The sequence below is a fragment of the Carcharodon carcharias genome (genome assembly GCF_017639515.1).
Source record: "Carcharodon carcharias isolate sCarCar2 chromosome 37 unlocalized genomic scaffold, sCarCar2.pri SUPER_37_unloc_2, whole genome shotgun sequence".
In the NCBI taxonomy this organism is placed as follows: Eukaryota; Metazoa; Chordata; class Chondrichthyes; order Lamniformes; family Lamnidae; genus Carcharodon; species Carcharodon carcharias.
Window position 1 is genome coordinate 1,213,991 of NW_024470767.1, and position 18,386 is coordinate 1,232,376.

At 47.2% G+C, this 18,386-nt stretch overlaps 1 protein-coding gene across 2 annotated transcripts in view; it reads left to right on the forward strand.

Annotated features, from left to right (window-relative positions):
• The first annotated feature begins 1,823 nt into the window (after positions 1-1,823).
• pola2 (polymerase (DNA directed), alpha 2) overlaps positions 1,824-18,386 on the forward strand; it is a 41,024-nt gene continuing 24,461 nt past the window's right edge. For both annotated transcript variants that reach the window (XM_041181988.1, XM_041181989.1), the window contains exons 1-10: positions 1,824-2,061; positions 3,345-3,469; positions 5,104-5,192; positions 7,236-7,293; positions 7,815-7,924; positions 9,266-9,459; positions 11,034-11,122; positions 13,444-13,599; positions 15,827-15,889; positions 17,407-17,467. In XM_041181988.1, the coding sequence (XP_041037922.1) occupies positions 1,980-2,061; positions 3,345-3,469; positions 5,104-5,192; positions 7,236-7,293; positions 7,815-7,924; positions 9,266-9,459; positions 11,034-11,122; positions 13,444-13,599; positions 15,827-15,889; positions 17,407-17,467 (1,027 nt within the window). In that variant the 5' untranslated portion in view covers positions 1,824-1,979. The remainder of the gene's footprint in view (positions 2,062-3,344; positions 3,470-5,103; positions 5,193-7,235; positions 7,294-7,814; positions 7,925-9,265; positions 9,460-11,033; positions 11,123-13,443; positions 13,600-15,826; positions 15,890-17,406; positions 17,468-18,386) is intronic.

Here is an 18,386-nt window from a genome sequence, read left to right on the forward strand (position 1 = left end):
CGGGAACTGCCATTTCTCCAGCACCTTTCACCACCTCAGGATGGCTCTTCACAGCCAATGGTGTACGTTTTGAAGTGTAGTCACTGTGGGAAAAGCGGCAGCAATTTGTGCACAGCAGGATCCCAGGAACAGCAATGTCATAATCACCAGATATTCAGGTTTCCGGTGATGTTTCTCTGAGGGATAAATATAGGCCCCAGGACACGGGATTAGTAGTCATGGCAACTGTCACACCCACCTGAGAGAACAGTTTAATATCTGAAAGATGGCACAATGACAGTGGCATTTAAACCCATGACCGTCTGACTCAGTGAGAGTGTAAGTATTTGGACCATGGGGAGAGTTGGCAGCTGTGGAGCTGCACCCCAAACATGCATGCAGAAGGATTCTGTCTGTAGTTTCAGGGTTAATATCAATAGATTATACTTATATGTTATAGAGTTAGTCTGCGGTACAAGGATGTCTGCAAGTGAGACTTTAAGTGGAGTGGGATCTGAGTCGATGCATTGGAAATCCTTGCTGCTGACCGGAATGCCTGGAAACAAGCAGTCAGGAAGGGCATGGAAAAAGCAGGGGACAATAGAAATGAGCAGATGGTGAAGAGAACCTGGTGGAGGAAAAAACATCAGGTGACCTCTGGTCAATGCTATTCATCTGTACTAGCTGTGGGAGAGAATGCGCTCACAGATCAGCCTCAGCAGGCAATGTTCTAAATACAGAAGTGACATTTTTAAAATGCATTTATGGGATGTGGGCATTGCTAGCTCAGCCAGCATTTATTGCCCTTGAGGTGATGGTGAGCTGCCTTCTTGAACCGCAGCAGTCTATGTGGTGTAGGTACACCCACAGTGCTGTTAGGGAGGGAGTTCCAGGATTCTGACCCAGTGACAGTGAAGGAACGGTGATATATTTCCAAGTCAGGATGGTGAGTGGTTTGGAGGGGAACTTCCAGGTGGTGGTGTTCCCATCTATCTGCAGCCCTTGTCCTTCTAGATGGTAGAGATTGTGGATTTGGAAGTTGCTGTCAAAGGAGCCTTGTTGAGTTTCTGCAGTGCATCTACCTTGAGTACAGTCCATCATATCCTTAAGACAGTCAAGATGCCATCAGTAAATTATATGATTGCAACAATGACAGGGGTGATATTGGGATGTCACACCTTACACCCAGTTTCACAAAGATTCTCAGTGAATTATTAGATATAGTAACAGGAATAGGCCATTCACCCCCTCAGACTTGCTCAATTACATCATTGCTGATCAGATTACGAAGGGAATCTGAGTTACCTCATTATTATTTATTGGTTCATTGTCAGTGAGTTACTATTGGAATAAAAACAGAAAATGTTGGAAAAACTCAGCAAGTCTTACAGCATCTGTGGAGAGAGAAACAGAGTGAACGCTTCGAGTCTGTAGGACCCTTCTATTGGACATTAGTGGAATCAAAGTTCTCATCAATGTCCTGGAGCCTGCAATGAGTTCATTGAAAACAATTGATAATGTGAAGAGTCGCTGCTCCTCCCAGCCGCTAGGCGCGCTAAACTAGGGCTCCGGGAGCAATCCCGATTGGCTGGAATACCGATGTATGTGATTGCCTGGAGGAACGAGGACGGCGAGGCGTGATTGGCTGGAGGGGCAGGAACGCGCTGAACGCTAATTGCATAAAGAAAGCATGGTGGACGATGATTGGCTAAAGGACCAGGAGGACGGTGGATGATGATGACGTAAGGGCCAGAAGCGCGGTGGACGGTGATTGGCTAAAGTACCAGGAGCGCAGTGGACCCTGATTGGTTGGAGGACCAGGAGCGCGATGGACGCCGGACTATTGGAGGACTGGTGGATGGGAGGTTGCTCGCGCGGGAGAATCGGATCCTTTCCCGCTCCGCCCCCTCGACCCGGATTTTAACCCAGCGGCAGATTTAAAGATAAATCTGTTGAACGAGTTAATAAATTTTATCTTTGAGGTGAACCAGGGTCAGAAGATGCGGGTAAATGTGGAGAATATCGTTTCCGAAATGGAAACTTTCGACCTGGTTGCTGAGGATGACAGTGTCCTGGAGAAACGTGAGTCCGGGGGGGGGGGGGGGGGATGTTAACCCATTGACCAAACCATTAACTTATTAACTAGACTCACTAACTCGGCCATTGATCCCCGGTACAGGGAGTCTGTGTGTTTGGGGTGGGGGGATTTTCCATTTCTGACCCCCCCCCCCCCTCACCCCATCTGAATCATTAATTACCTCGTAGACATCGATTAATGTTTAATAAACAGGAAGCGATTACATTTCATGTGGCGCCTGCATCGTCCACCAAACGCCACAGTACGAGATGAAGAGCAGCCACCACAGTGGGAGAAACTAGTCAATTTGTGCACAGCAAGATCCCACAAACAGCAATGTGATAATGACCCAGATCATCTGTTTTTAGTGATGTTGGGTGAAGGATAAATATTGGCCCCAGGACACCGGGGAGAACTCCCCCCTGCTCTTCTCCCAATAGTGGCCGTGGGATCTTTTACACCCACCTGAGAGGGCAGACGGGGCCTCGGTTTAATGTCGCATCCTGAAAGATGGCACCTCCGACAGTGCGGCGCTCCCTCAGCACTGACCCTCCGACAGTGCGGCACTCCCTCAGCACTGACCCTCCGACAGTGCGGCTCTCCCTCAGCACTGACCCTCCGACAGTGCGGCGCTCCCTCAGTACTGACCCTCTGACAGTGCGGCGCTCCCTCAGCACTGACCCTCTGACAGTGCGGCGCTCCCTCAGCACTGACCCTCCGACAGTGCGGCGCTCCCTCAGCACTGACCCTCTGACAGTGCGGCGCTCCCTCAGCACTGACCCTCTGACAGTGCGGCGCTCCCTCAGCACTGACCCTCTGACAGTGCGGCGCTCCCTCAGCACTGACCCTCCGACAGTGCGGCGCTCCCTCAGCACTGACCCTCCGACAGTGCAGCACTCCCTCAGTACTGACCCTCCGACAGTGCGGCGCTCCCTCAGCACTGACCCTCCGACGGTGCGGTGCTCCCTCGGCGCTGACCCTCCGACAGTGCGGCGCTCCCTCGGCGCTGACCCTCCGACAGTGTGGCGCTCCCTCGGCGCTGACCCTCCGACAGTGCATCTCTCCACAGCCTTAGCCTGGTTCCCGGTGTCCTTTTGAGTTGGGCAGTGCGGCCCGGCCTGTGCAGCGGTGTGGCCTGAATTGTCGAATAGCTGTGCTCGTGGGATTGTGACTGTGGTCACAGCACGCTGGCAGTTTTTTGGGAGATCGGATTAGAGGGACTTTGTAGAAGGTATTCTGCTGTTTCTGTTTTTTAAAAACTATCTGTTTCTACTTTTTTTTATGTTAGTGTTGGAGCACTGTATCACATATCGCTTGAAGGAAGAAGGCATTGTGCACGAATGGTTTGCATTCAGCGCGACTCGAGGTGGCATTGCTCTTAATGCAGACAATGTGGAGATTTTTGAACATGAGGTAACGAATTAAGAAAGTCTCACTAGGAGTACTGTGAACAGTCCTGATCACCACCATATTTCAAAAAGGATATAGAAGCACTGGAGAAAGTGAAATAAATATGATACAGATGACCCAAAAATTGGTGGAGTGGTCAATAGTGAGGAGGATAGCCTGAGCTGGAGAGCTTTAGTTATGAGGAGAGATTGAATAGACTGGGGTTATTTTTCCTGGAGCAGAGGAGATTGAGGGGGGACATGATTGAGGTGTATAAAATTATGAGGGGCGAAGTTAGGGTAGACAGGAAGGAACTTTTTCCCTTGGTGGAGGGATCAGTAATCAGGGGGCATAGATTTAAGGTAACGGGCAGGAGGTTTAGAGGGGATGTGAAGAAGAATTTTTTCACCAAGGGTGGAGGGAATCTGGAACTCACTGCCTGAAAGGGTGGTAGAGGCAGAAACCCTCAAACATTTAAGAAATATTTGGATGTGCACTTGCGATGCCATGGCATACAAGGCTATGGGCCTAGTGCTGGAAAATGAGATTAGAATAGTTAGGTACTTGTTTGACTGGCGCAGACTCGATGGGCTGAAGGGCCTTTTTCTGTGCTGTATACCTCTATGATGTAAGATTTACTGGAAACAGTCCTGATCTTCACTTTTCAAAAAGGATATAGAAGCACTGGAGAAAGTGAAAAATAGATTTACCGGAACTGAGAGTTATATCTTTCAGGACATGTTGAACAGGCTGGGGCTATCTTCTCTAGAAAAGAGAAGGATGATGGGTGACCTGATCGACGTAGTTTCAGTCGGTTCAACGTAGAGAAGATGTTTCTGCTTGTGGGGAGACCAGAACTAGGGGCCATCAATATAAGATAGTCACTAATAAATCCGACCAGGAATTCAGGAGAAACTTTTTAACCCCTAGAGTGGGGAGAATGTACTGCCTGAAAGGGTCTTGGAAGCAGATCCAATAGTCATGCTGTAAAGGGAATCTGATAAATACTCAAAAAGGAGAAATTTGCAGGGCTATGGGGAGAGAGCTGGGGGGAGTGGGACTAATTGGATAGACCTTTCAAACAGCCGCCCTGACTGGCCGTGTGGCCTCTTCCTGTACTGCATGGCTCTACAAAATTTGTGCCTCTTGTACCACTGGAGCACCGACTGCGAATGCCCCAGCTTCAGTGGGAACCGCTGTCATGTTGGGGCTGGAGGAGTGTAGAAAGGGCTGCAAAGTGATGCTAGATGTTAGTTGTGATTTTTTTTTCTATTTTTAAGTGTGCCGGTCACACGTTAACCCCTGCAGCCTGGTGGTTTGGATTTCAGACCACTGACTGCTCAGCAGCAACAATGTGGGAAGTGGGTTGATGAGTAGAGATGAGGTTACTCTCCACGGCCTTTGAATCACCTGGTCTGTGTGAGCTTAAGTATTCACAGTTGCCTCCAGGTATCTTCTATGTTATAAATGCGGTCAAACTGAAGTATTAAATCACTTCCTTAAGGCAGAAGCACACATGGGTCACAGATCATCTCCTCCAGAATGAATAGCAGTGAATCGAAGTAATTCTGCCTGGAATTTCATCCATTAAGACAGTCAACAGAACATTATTCTCATCCCCACTTCCAACTTAATCCAGAAATGTTTCCTCTTGGCAGATCCTTAGTAAAAAAGCCAAGTCTCGCCCAGCAACAGTCAGACAGAACAACCGGACACCTATGCAGGACCTGAACACTCTTGAACAGCTGTATCCTTTTAAACAAACACACAAGTATAAAATGTGTGCAATGTTCTCAGGTGATGATATTGGAAGGAGTCTGTTATTAATGTAATAACTTTATATAGCACCTTTCTTAACTTCTGAAACTATAATTTGGTACAAAATTAATTGTCACATGGGAAGTGCAGGTTAACTAAGGAAAGCCAGCATGGATTCCTTAGGGGAAATTCATCTTTAACTAACTTGGAGTTTCTTGAAGAGGGAACAGAGGTTTGATGAAGGCAATGGTGTTGATGTGGTGTACCTGATCTTCCAAAAGGCCACACAGTTGACTTGTGAACAAAGTTATAGTTCGTGGAATAAAAGGGAAAGCAGCAACATGGAAACGGAATTGGCTGGGTGACAGGAAACAGAGTAGTGGTTAGTGGATGCTTTTCAGGCTGGAGGAAGGTTTGTAGTTGAGTTTTCCAGGGGCCAGTATCAGGACCCTTGCTTTTCCTGATATATATTAATGCCCTAGATCTTGGTGTGCAGGGAACAGTTTCAAAGTTTGCAGATAACACAAAACTTGGAAGCATTGTAAACTGTGAGGAGGACGGCGTAGAACTTCAAAAGTACAGACAAGCTGGTGGAGAGGTGGAAGATGAAGTTCAATGTGGAGTGATACATTTTGGTAGAAAGAACGTGGAAAGACAGTATAAAATAGGGGCACAACTCAGAATGCAGGAGCAGAGGCCCCTGGGTATATTTGTGGATAAGCCAATAAAAGTGGTCAGACAGGTTGTGAGCATGGTTAATAAAGCCTACAGTTTCCTGTGCTTTTATATATAGGGGCATAGAGTACAAGAGCAAGGAGGTTATGTCAAACTTATATAAGTCACTAGTTCAGCCTCAGCTGGAGTATTGCGTCCAGTAATGGGCACCACACTTTAGGATGGATGTGAAGGCATTGGAGAGAGTGCAGAAAAGATTCACAATAATGATTCCAAGGATGTGGAACTTCAATGCTGAAGGTAGATTGGAGAACTTGGGACTATTTTCCTTGGAGAAAAGAAGGCTGAGTGATTTGATAGAAGCTTTCAAAATCATGAGGGTCTGGACAGAGTAGATGGGGAGGAACTGTTCCCATTGGCAGAACGAGAGGGCACAGATTGAATGTAATTGGTTTTAAAAAAAAAGCAAAAGCGCTATGAGACAAAACTTCCATGCAGCGAGCGGTTAGGGTCTGGAATGTGCTGCCTCAGAGTGCGGTCGAGGCAGGTTCAATTGAAGCATTCAGGAGGGAATTAGATGATTATTTGAAAAGAAACAACCTGCAGGGTTGCAGGGCGAAGGCAGGAGACTGGCACAAGGTGAGACATGCATTCGGAGAGTTGGTGCAGACACGGACCAAATGATCTCCTGCCCAGTAATAATTCTGTGATTGTTTCACCACCTCAGGGTGACCCAAAGCGTGCTGCAGCCGTTTACATTCAATTCACCCACTGTTCTGTTATCAAACGCTGACAGCCCATTTACACACTGCAAGATCCCATAAACTGCAGTGAGGTAAGTGACTGGTCATTCTGTGTTTGGTGCTGTGAGTTGAGGGATAAATGTTGATCCGGCCAGCAGGAGAGCTCTCTGAATGCAGCCACAGGATCTTTTTATGCCCTGAAAATCTGAAAAACGGGCCCCTTTAACTCTGCAGCACTCCCTCAGCCCTGAAGCGTCAGGCAGATTCTGAGCTCAAGCCCTGGAGCGGGCCTTGGACCTCTGAGGCGAGAGTGCCACCAGATAATCTGGCAGGGTAGCCGTTGTGAGGAGTTTGAGTCGACAGAGCAGTGAGTTTATTTGAACATATTGAGGGTGTGGGTAGGTTAATCTCTTTTAAGTGTAACAAAATCTAAAGCAGGACCCCTGGCTCTGATGCAGGAAGAGAGGGAGGGTGTAAATGAGGGCTTACATGGAGCATTAACACTGGTATGTTACTGTGCTGTAAATTCAACGTAAAGAATCGCTGGGAAAGGGAGTGTAGCAGCGACAACTGAGTTACATTGTGGCCAGTACGTTTCCTTTAACTCTAGGCAGTGTCCGAGCAGAGACGGAGGAAGAGAACCTGCTGGATTCCTATACCACAGTACCTAAGGTATTTTGTAGTCGAGGATGTTATCCCTTTGAGGGTCATGGTTAAACTTGCTGCCTTTCTCCCTGAGCTTTGGATTTGAAAAGTCACAGTCCTCTTCCTAGTCCTTTGTAATTGGAGCCACGTAACTGATTCCTTGGTGGAGTTTTTTTTCTGCTGTGTGTTCTTTTCCTCCTCTCCTGAGGGAGTATTCACCTCTTGTTCAAAGCCCATCTGGGAAATGATGGGTTGTGAATTACTATTCTCTGTAGTATACTGACACTGCCCGAGTCAGGGGGAGGTGAAATGTCTCCCTCGTTTTGTACTGATTGTTTTTGGAGGGGCGGGTTGTGCGCTAGCTGTGTTTGATGGGTCGGGGGGGTGTGTGGTGCGGGTTTACACTGATTGTTCTTGGAGAGAGGTTGGGGGTGTCTGTGGTTTGTATGGAGACTGTTTTTGGAGGGTGGGTTGGGCTGCCTGTGTTTGGTGAGGTGCTTGTTCCCATTTGTGCTTGGGATTGAATGATTTTTTTTATCCCTCCGTAGGCAGGTTCACAGAAGCGTGTGCTGACCACTCCAGAGCAACCGCAGTCGAAGAAGGTGTTGATTGCCCGCAGCCCACGTCTGCTCTTCTCCCCAGCTTCTTTTTCTCCAAGGTAACAGTGCAGTTTGACGAACCAGTGACGTATACCTGGAAATACACAGCAGCATTTGGAGAGATATCGGTCAAATGGCCTGTGACAGGCTATTAAGCCCACTGCCTCTCTATGCTGACAGCCACCCTCCCGGCCCGTGCCCGGGCTTTTCTATCCCTTGTCACTTTGCCCTGCTGCTTATAGGGGCTGCACACCTTCAAGTAATGATGTAAGCTCTGTTGCAAATGTTAACTTGTATATTTCCCATTCTCACATGCTGAGTGACCTGCTGTGTATTTCCAGCTTCACATTTTGTTTTACTTTTCTGCTGTGCTTTCCTAACTTGTCAAATTTAATATGATGGCTGTCATGTCTTGGGTGTAAAATAAAATCCAAACTTTCTTTTTTCACCTTTTTATTTCTATATACTAAACCGGTGAAAGTGATTAATTTTCCCCCTTTCTCCCTGCACTGTGGGTGTACCAACACTGCCTGAACTGCAGCACTTCAAGAAGGCAACTCACCACCAGCTTCTCAAGGGCAATTAGGAATGGGCAATAAATGCTGGCCTAGCCAGCAATACCCACATCCCATTGAAAGAGTAAAATAAACTATTGCTCCCTCAGTATTGCCTATGGGGAATGTTGGTCTGGATTGTGGAGCTCAAGTCTCTGGAGTGGGGTTTAGCCTCACAACTATCTGACTCTGCGGTGAGTGTGCTACTCACAGAGCTGATGCCCTAACCCAGTAAGCGTTTGTATGAACAGTTTGGATAAGTTGAAGTGTGTACAAAGCTACACTGCCCATATCCTAATGTTCACCAAATCCCGTTCACTAATTTACCCCATGCTTGATGACCTATGTTGGCTCCTGGTTCGCTGATATCTTGATTTTAAAATTCTTATTCCTGTTTTCAAATCGTTCCATGGCCACTTCCACCACAACTTCCAGCCACCTATCTTTGTAACTCCGTTCCTACCAGCCTACCAAGATCCCTGCGCTTCTCCAATTCCGGCCTCTTCAACAACCCCAGATTCCCATCGCTCCGCTATTGGCGGCCGTGCCTTCAGCTGCCTGGAGCCCTAAGCTCTGGAATTCCCTCCCTCAACCTCTCCGCCTCTCTTGCTCTCGCTCCTCCTTTAAGATGCTCCTTAAAACCCACCTCTTTGACCGAGCCTTTCATCACCTGCCCATAATATCTCCTTGTGGCTTGGAGTCAAATTCTGTCTGCTTTACGTTCCTGTGAAGCACCTTGGTGATGTTAAAGGTGCTTTATAAAATCTTGTTGTAATTTCCAACCTTAATGAACCCCTTATGGCTGCTTGGTGTTTGATGAGTTATTTTCCCTCTTGCCCCCCTCAGTGCTAACCCATCTCAGAAGTACAGTTCCAGAGCCAACCGCGGTGAAGTTGTCGCCTCCTTCGGCACGGCACAAGGAGCCACCTGGCATGGCATGGGCGGCAGGAGTGCCAGTGTTCAGCTGCTGGCCGTGCCTGAGGACTCGATCACCAAAAGGTTTAAGTACATGTTCCAGAAGCTGCGTGACGTCCGAGATGGTAATTCCTGCTTGGTTGCTACTTTGTTTTGATTTCACTGGGTTTCTCCTGAAGCACCTCTCCAGCTCTTGACATGACTGTGGAAACGTGGGATAAGCTTCAGTTAGACAGTACAACGCTCTTCTGTTCAGAAACCCCTTCTGCACTCTCCTGGTTAAAAACAGACATTGTAACCAGGACAGCAGGGGGTCACTGTTGGCATCAGTACCATAGGGAAATCAACAGGATGGGGCATTGTCGTTGGACAACCCACACTGCTGAAATCAAAGCTCCCTGAACCAGATCTGGACCCCCAACTCAGGAAGGATTGTTCTTGGTGGGGGTGCTGCGCAGATTCACCAGAATGATCCCGGGGCTAAAAAGGTTCAGTTCCAACTACGGTTGCACAGACAAGGCTGTATTCGCTCAAGTGCAGAAGATTAAGGGGGGATCTAATCGAGGGGTATAAGATGATTAAAGGATTCAGTAGGGTTGATAGAGAGAAACAGTTTCCTCTTGGGTGGAGTGGAGGACCTAGAACAAGGGGGCAGAACCTTAAAATTCGAGCCAGGCCATTCAGGGGTGATGTCAGGAAGCATTTCTTCACACAAAGGGGAGTGGGAATCAGGAACTCTCTCTCTCACAAAAAGCAGTTGAGGCTGTGGGATCAATTGAAAATGTGAAAACTGAGATTGATAGATTTTTCTAAGGTAAGGGTCTTATGGCTCATAGGACTGAGCCAGTCATGATCTAGTTGATTGGATGAACAGGTTGGAAAGGCTGAATGGATTTCTCTTGTTGCTCTGTGGTACTGCTGCTCCTGGATCGGTTACTCACCTTGAGGTGCACCGCCTTATAGCTGCTCGCTTTCTGGGTGAGTTAGCAGCGCTGCTGCCCACACATTACAGATCCTTACCCCAGCATAAGTCCTCGGGAGGAGACAGCAGGGAGCTCCTTCAGCTCTTCCATAGCTCAGTGAGTAAAGGAAAGGCCTGGTGTGGTGCTGAGGCGTCCCGACAAGAGAGACATCACCTTAAAATCAGAGCCAGGTCATTCAGGAGAGAAATTAGGAAACACTTCTTCACTGGAACGCTGTTTGAAGTGTGAAACTCTCTCCCACAATAAACAGTAAGCACTCCTTCGATTAATATTAAAGCTATGGATTTTGCTGGAAATAAAGGATAGAAATAGAACAAAAGTAGGTAAATGGAGTTGGATACAGGGAAGCCATGGTGTCATTGATTAGCTCGAGGCACCGAATGGCTTCTTCCAGTTCCTGTGTCTCCAGGGACCAGACGACTTCGGTTCTGATTCCGGCTCTGCATTGAGTTATTCTCAGCTGGGAAACAAAAGTTGGCCTCAGTGCCTTTTTGGCTGAGCAAGGGGAGGAATCAGCCAGGTTTCCTGCCCCTGATGGCTACACGGTGGGTGCTTCAAATGTGGATCAGGCTCAGCTGTGATGATCCCCTCGAGTGTGGATTGTGGGAGACTCCGTGCCTCAGCAAGGGGTTAATGCCTTTGGGGAATAAGGATGAGGTGAGAAAGTTGATAAGAAAATTAAGATCTCTAAGCCGCTGTTCATTAATCCATTTCAGTTCTAAACGACAGGATTGAGGAGCTGAGTCAGGTTTTGACAGATCATTACGATATCGAGGACTTCAGATCAGTGGCTATGCCAGCTCAGGTGAGGATCTATATTCTGCTTGTCCTATCCACCTGGACCTCACTGTAAACAGCCCATTTGGTTCAGTATTGGTAAACTCAAAACATATTGAGAAATAATTGTCACCCTTCATAAAATTCCAATGAACTGCTTAAGAAAATTCTAATGTTTAAACTGGAGAAGTCATTTGACATAATAGTGGGTCTTCTGAGTTTATTGCGTGTTGATATCTTAATGTTCACCAAGTCCCATTCACCCATCAACAGTGCTTGCTGACCTATACTGGTTCCTGGTACAGCAACACCTTGATTTTCAAATGCTTATCCTCATGTTCAAATCCTGCCATGGCCTCAGCCCTCCCTATCTCTGTAGCTTCTCCCAGCCCCTATCACCCTCCCTACTTCTGTAACCTCCTCCAGACCCTACAGCCCTCCCTATCTTTGTAACCTCCTCCAGTCCCTACAACCCTCCCTATCTCTGTGGCCTCTCCCAGCCCCTATCACCCTCCCTACTTCTGTAACCTCCTACAGCCCTCCCTATCTTTGTAACCTCCTCCAGTCCCTACAACCCTCCCTATCTTTGTAACCGCCTCCAGCCTCTACAATCCTCCCTATCTCTGTAACCTCCTCCAGCCCCTACAAGCCCCTCTATCTCTGTAACCTCCAACCCCCACAACCCTCCCTACCTCTAACCTCCTCCAACACCACCAACCTCTTGAGCATCCCCCAATTTCGATTACTTCAGCTGCCTGGGTTAAGTTCTAGAATTCCCTCCTTAAATCTCTCCGCCTCTCCTCCTTCAAGACACTCATTAAAACCTAGGTATTTGGTCACCAGTCTTAATATCCCTTTGTGTTTCAGTGAGGGTCTTCTGCCTGATTAACACGCTGTTGCAATATCTTGAAGTGCTATGTAAATACAAGTTGTTGAGGTTGGAATTTCAGCCTCCTGGCCAAGTTCTGTGTGAAGGTTGTAAGTCAAAGGGTAACTATCACTTCTAGGTCCATGGTTAAAGCAAAAGTGCAGCAAAGGTGATTTGTTAAACTTAAAGATATGTGAAAGCTTCTGCCTTGCCCCACCTAGTGGTAGCACCTGATATTGTCTCCGTTAGGATCTAGGGTAAGAATTAAACAGCGAACCTGAACTGCACCCAAGTATATTACTCAGGACAGTATGGCAAAATGTCTAAATACGCCGTGAGATACAGCACTAGGGCTGAACATTTCAGCTTTAAAGCCTCAGTGTCACACGGTCTCCTTTCATTCAGTGATGAGTGTAGTGAATGTTGTCATAAGATAAAAATAAAATAAAAACACTGTTGTCAGTACTTTAGTGTGTGGTGCTGAATCCTTTGACGAGTTACTAGAATATTGAGCAGTTTAGATTGGTAACTATGCCAACTCAGGTGAGGAGCAGTACTCTAGTTGTTCTAAGTCATATAATTAATATAATGAATGGTGGAGCAGGCTCGAAGGGCCAAATGGCCTACTCCTACTCCTATTTTCTATGTATCCATTCTGGACTTTGCACTAAGTTGTTCACTTGATTCAGTACTGACAAGTCTTTAGCTGAAGATCAGCCTTTTGAAACAACTGGTAGATAATAATTCAGTTAACATCTGACAGGTAGGATAGCACTTTTGTTGATGGTGTTTTTCTCAAATCATTAACGTTCAGAATCTGGTCCTGCTGTGGGTTTCCAAGATTTTCTGTTCATTGTTTCCTGTCTTTATCTTCTTCCCAGCCAGTTCCTGCACGAATAGTTAATGACCAGTAACAAGCACTCAGACACAGGAGAGGTTTATACAGCAGCAAAAGCTTGCATTTATTCAACACCATAAAGATAGCAGAATGTCCCAAGACGCTTGACAGGAACATTAGCAAATAAGATTTAACAATGAGCCATGTAGGGCAATATTATGGACATGTGACCGAAAGCTCAATCAAACAGGTAGGTTTTAAGTAGCGTCTTAAAGGAGAGGAGAGAGAGGCGAAGGGGTTTAGGGAAGGAATTCCAGAGCTTAGGGCCCAGGCAGCTGAAGGCACGGCCGCCAATGGTGGAGCGAAGCAATTAAAATTAGGAATGTACAAGTGGCCGGAATTAGAGGACTGCAGAGATCTCTGTTGATTGTAGGGCTAAGAGTTTACAGAGATCGGGAGAAGATGAGGCCATAGAGGGATTTAAAAGCAAGGATACCCAGGGAGCCAGTGTCAGTCAGTGAGCACTGGAGATCAAAAGGGAGATGAGCTAGGCATGTTGGAAACCAGCCCACCTACCAGAATTAATCAGAGGTCAGACTTTTGTCCGTTACCCTTATTAATCATTCTTTTCAATTCATTGCAGGAGCCGGTAACGTTTCTAGGGCAGATTGCATGTGACAGCAATGGAAAACTCAATGCAAAGTCAGTGATATTGCAGGGAGACCTGAAACATTCTGCAGGAATGCAAGTGCCGGTGGACCTGTCAGATCTGAAGGATTACTCGCTGTTCCCCGGGCAGGTGAGTGAAGCTGAGTAACGGATTACTCGCTGTTCCCCGGGCAGGCGAGTGAAGCTGAGTAACGGATTACTCGCCGTTCCCCGGGCAGGCGAGTGAAGCTGAGTAACGGATTACTCGCCGTTCCCCGGGCAGGCGAGCGAAGCTGAGTAACGGATTACTCGCCGTTCCCCGGGCAGGCGAGTGAAGCTGAGTAACAGTGGGAGATTGGCGAGATAAATTCAATACTTGCTGGCTTGTGGGCTTGCCTCCAACATGCAACGTGGGCCCACGGTTTCCTATCAAAGCCCATCGTCCCTCACTGGATTCCAGAATGACTGTACTGGAGGGGGTGTAAATCCAGTGAAACCTGTAAAAACAGACACTTATTGGGAGACCCAAATAAATTCTGTAATAAAATATACAGAATGCACCCTGAAAGCATGGACTCTTGCAAATTGCAAACAACCTTCGAGGCACTGTTTACACTTTTAACACAGGTAGTAGGCCAGCAGGTTTTATGAAAGAAGTGGTGAGAAGCCTCTCTATCTGTGGCTTCAAATGTTTGCATGGCTCCACTCAAGGGTAGAGAGTTCTGTTTGCTACGATGGGTGCTGAGTAAAGAACTCACCATTTGCAGGGAAGTTTCAGTACATTCAGCCAGTTACCATGTTGAAAGATATAATATATATATATATATATATATATATGTGTGTGTGTGTGTATATATGTATATATATATATATACATACATATATATAAAAGACAGCTGGTGGCAGTTCCGAAGGTGTGTGAAATATACAGGTATTCACTGCAGTGTACCAGCAGGAGTCACTGCATCATGATGAGGAGTGGCTGATTTATTCTCTACTCCCTCTACCCCACTAACCCCAAAGCTAAATTCTGCACCCTGGCTGAGATCAGGCTGACCCCTGAGGATCATCTATATACTACAAATTAATCAGAGCTTCACTGGCAGATGAACACTTAATGTACTTGTTTAATATTCCTCTACCTCCTGTTTTTTTTATATATATTTTTATATTCATGGGATGTGGGCATTGCTAGATGGGCCAGCACTTATTGCTCTTCCCTAATTACACCCACAGTGCTGTTAGGGAAGGAGTTCTGGGATTTTGACCCAGTGACAGTGAAGGAACAGCGATATATTTCCAAGTCAGGAAGGTGAGTGGCTTGGAGCGGAATTAGCAGGTGGTGGTGTTCCCATCTATCTGCTGCCCTTGTCCTTCTAGATGGTAGAGGTCGTGGTTTTGGAAGGTGCTGTCGAAGGAGCCTTGGTGAATTCCTGCAGTGCATCTTGTAGATGGTACACACTGCTGCTACTGTGTGTCGGTGGTGGAGGGAGTAGATGTTTATGGATGGGGTGCCAATCAAGCAGGCTGCTTTATCCTGGGTGGTGTCAGGCTCCTTGAGTGTTTTTGGAACTGAGCTCATCCAGGCAAGTGGAGAGTATTCCAAGAAATCAAGAGATGAGTTACTTGCTGCAGGATTCCTAGCCTCTGACCTGCTCTTGTAGCCACAGTATTTATATGGCTAGTGCAGTTCAGTTTATGGTCAATGGTAACCCCCAGGATGTTGTTAGTGGGGGATTCAGCAATGGTAATGCCATTGAACGTCAAGAGACGATGGTTAGATTCTCTCTTGTTGGAGATGGGCATTGCCTGACACTTGTGTGGTGTGAATGTTACTTGTCAGCCCAAGTCTGGATATTGTCCAGGTCTTGCTGCATTTGGACATGGACTGCTTCAGTATCTGAGGAGTCATGAATGGTGCTGAACATTGTGCAATCATCAGCAAACATCCCCACTTCTGACCTTATGATGGAAGGAAGGTCATTGATGAAGCAGCTGAAGATGGTTGGGCCAAGGACACTACCCTGAGGAACTCCTGCAGTGATGTCCTGGAACTGAGATAACTGACCTCCAACATTCTCAACCATCTTCCTTTGTGCTGGGTATGACTCCAATCAGCAGAGAGCTTTCTCCCTGATTCCCATTGACTCCTGTTTTGCTGGGGCTCCTTGATGCCACACTCAGTCAAGTGCTGCCTTGATGTCAAGGGCAGTCACTCTCGCCTCATCTTGGGAGCCCATGTTTGAACCAAGGCTGTAATGAGGTTGTTGGGGAGGAGAGAGTTGCCTCTAGATTAATACTCCTGTGGCTAATTCTGGTGTATGTTCAACATGTACTGGAGCATTGGATCTGATTGTGATGCTCTTTGCTTTCGTTAGGTAGTGGCTCTAGATGGAACAAACAGCACCGGCCGACGCGTGGTGGCTTCCCGGCTGTATGAGGTCAGTATTTGAGCGGTGGGCTGGGAAAGTTCTGTTAACTGATTCAGTCACACTTGGCATTTAAGAATCAAGCTGGTAACACTGGCTCTCAATTATTCCACCAAAATTGGTTTCCTATCTTGACTACTGTCACAAAAGATGGCAAACAAATGCTGGGTGCTCCCCATACTCTGAACCTGTTCATCTTCTGCTTTTCTTGCTTATATGTCTGCTGTGCCTCTCAAGTGCCTCCTGCGCCCCTCTTGTGTGCTCTGAAATTCTTGGGAGCATGTTCTCCACATTTCTCTTGCCTCTGCCCTATCATGTGCTCTGTCACATGTCCCCTGCATGTCTCAGCCATGTCCCCTACCAAGTGCTCTCATGCATGTCCTGCTGCTCTCTTTAACCCTCTTATACTCTTGTACTTGTTCCTAATGTCTGCAGCTCACACTGGGAGTGTAGAGTGATGAAGCTGGCTGGGTGTTTGAGGTAATGTAGTCAGCACGATCTGCAGCTCACAGTGGGAGTGTAGAGTGATGAAGCTGGCTGGGTGTTTAATGGTAGTGCAGTCAGCACGATCTGCAGCTCACACTGGGAGTGTAGAGTGATGAAGCTGGCTGGGTGTTTGAGGTAATGCAGTCAGCACGATCTGCAGCTCACACTGGGAGTGTAGAGTGATGAAGCTGGCTGGGTGTTTAATGGTAGTGCAGTCAGCACGATCTGCAGCTCACACTGGGAGTGTAGAGTGATGAAGCTGGCTGGGTGTTTGAGGTAATGCAGTCAGCAAGATCTGCAGCTCACACTGGGAGTGTAGAGTGATGAAGCTGGCTGGGTGTTTAATGGTAGTGCAGTCAGCACGATCTGCAGCTCACACTGGGAGTGTAGAGTGATGAAGCTGGCTGGGTGTTTGAGGTAATGCAGTCAGCACGATCTGCAGCTCACACTGGGAGTGTAGAGTGATGAAGCTGGCTGGGTGTTTGAGGTAATGCAGTCAGCACGATCTGCAGCTCACACTGGGAGTATAGAGTGATGAAGCTGGCTGGGTGTTTGAGGTAATGCAGTCAGCACGATCTGCAGCTCACAGTGGGAGTGTAGAGTGATGAAGCTGGCTGGGTGTTTGAGGTAATGCAGTCAGCACGATCTGCAGCTCACACTGGGAGTGTAGAGTGATGAAGCAGGCTGGGTGTTTAATGGTAGTGCAGTCAGCACGATCTGCAGCTCACACTGGGAGTGTAGAGTGATGAAGCTGGCTGGGTGTTTAATGGTAGTGCAGTCAGCACGATCTGCAGCTCACATTGGGAGTGTAGAGTGATGAAGCTGGCTGGGTGTTTAATGGTAGTGCAGTCAGCACGATCTGCAGCTCACACTGGGAGTGTAGAGTGATGAAGCTGGCTGGGTGTTTAATGGTAGTGCAGTCAGCAGATCACCACACGCTGTGTCCTTTGTCCAAGATTCCCCACTCGGTGAGTTCCCTGAGCTTTTGCTGTTTGGGAAACCTGTTCTTTATGATGTGAGTTTCCCCCATGCCTGTGTTGCAGGGAGTGCCACTGCCTTTCTACCAACCTGAGAAACAATCTGAGCAGGAAGAGGCTTTTGAAGGTAAGTGAATAATGTGTAAAACTATTCCTACCATCTGTGCACAAAATTGGCTGCTCTGTACAAGCTACAGTACAAGTGTGACCACACTTCAAACAAAAATACTTAATTAACAGCAAAGCACTTTGGGATGCCCTGTGTGTGAAAGGTGCTATATAAATGCAAGTCTTTACCTGACCTTGTGTCTTTTGCTTACAGAAATTGGACTTGCACAACATTTCCAGCGCGCAGACAGACTATTTGGCCCAACACGTCTCAGCTGGTATTTCTGCTCCACACGAGCCATCTCCTACCCCTCTACACCTCACCTAATAAATATGTCCTCTTTCTTTCTCCCTCATGTGTTTATCCAGCTTCCCCATTAAATGTATCGATACTATTCACTTCGACCACTCCGGGTTCCACATTCTCCCCACTCTCTGGGTGAAGAAGTTTCTCCTGAATTCCCTATTGGATTTATTCGTGATTATCTTATATCGATGGGCCCTAGTTCTGGTCTCCCCCACACGTGGAAACATCTCCACATCGACCCTATCGTAACCCCCTTGGCCATTTTAAAGACCTATCAGGAAACCCTTCCAGAGAAAAGAATCCCAGCCTGCTCAGCCTCTCCTGATGGTTGTAACCTTGAAACAGCTCAGAGAATCCAATTGACTTTAAACCCAAGCAGTTGATTTGTGTTTACTCGATAACAGCAAGACATTGTACATTACATGGCATACGGTTCCTGTCGGTATGAAATCCTATACTCAGACTTTGAGATGTGACTTTTTCAGTGAATACGGATGTGGTGTGATGTGTTCCTTTTCTCATGCCCTGCAGTGTTTGACTGCTTCATTGTAATTATTTAATGTGGATCAGATGGTCGTGGTCTGTGGGGAGGGGAGGGCCCTGTCAAATAGAGTTCACTGAGCTGTGAATG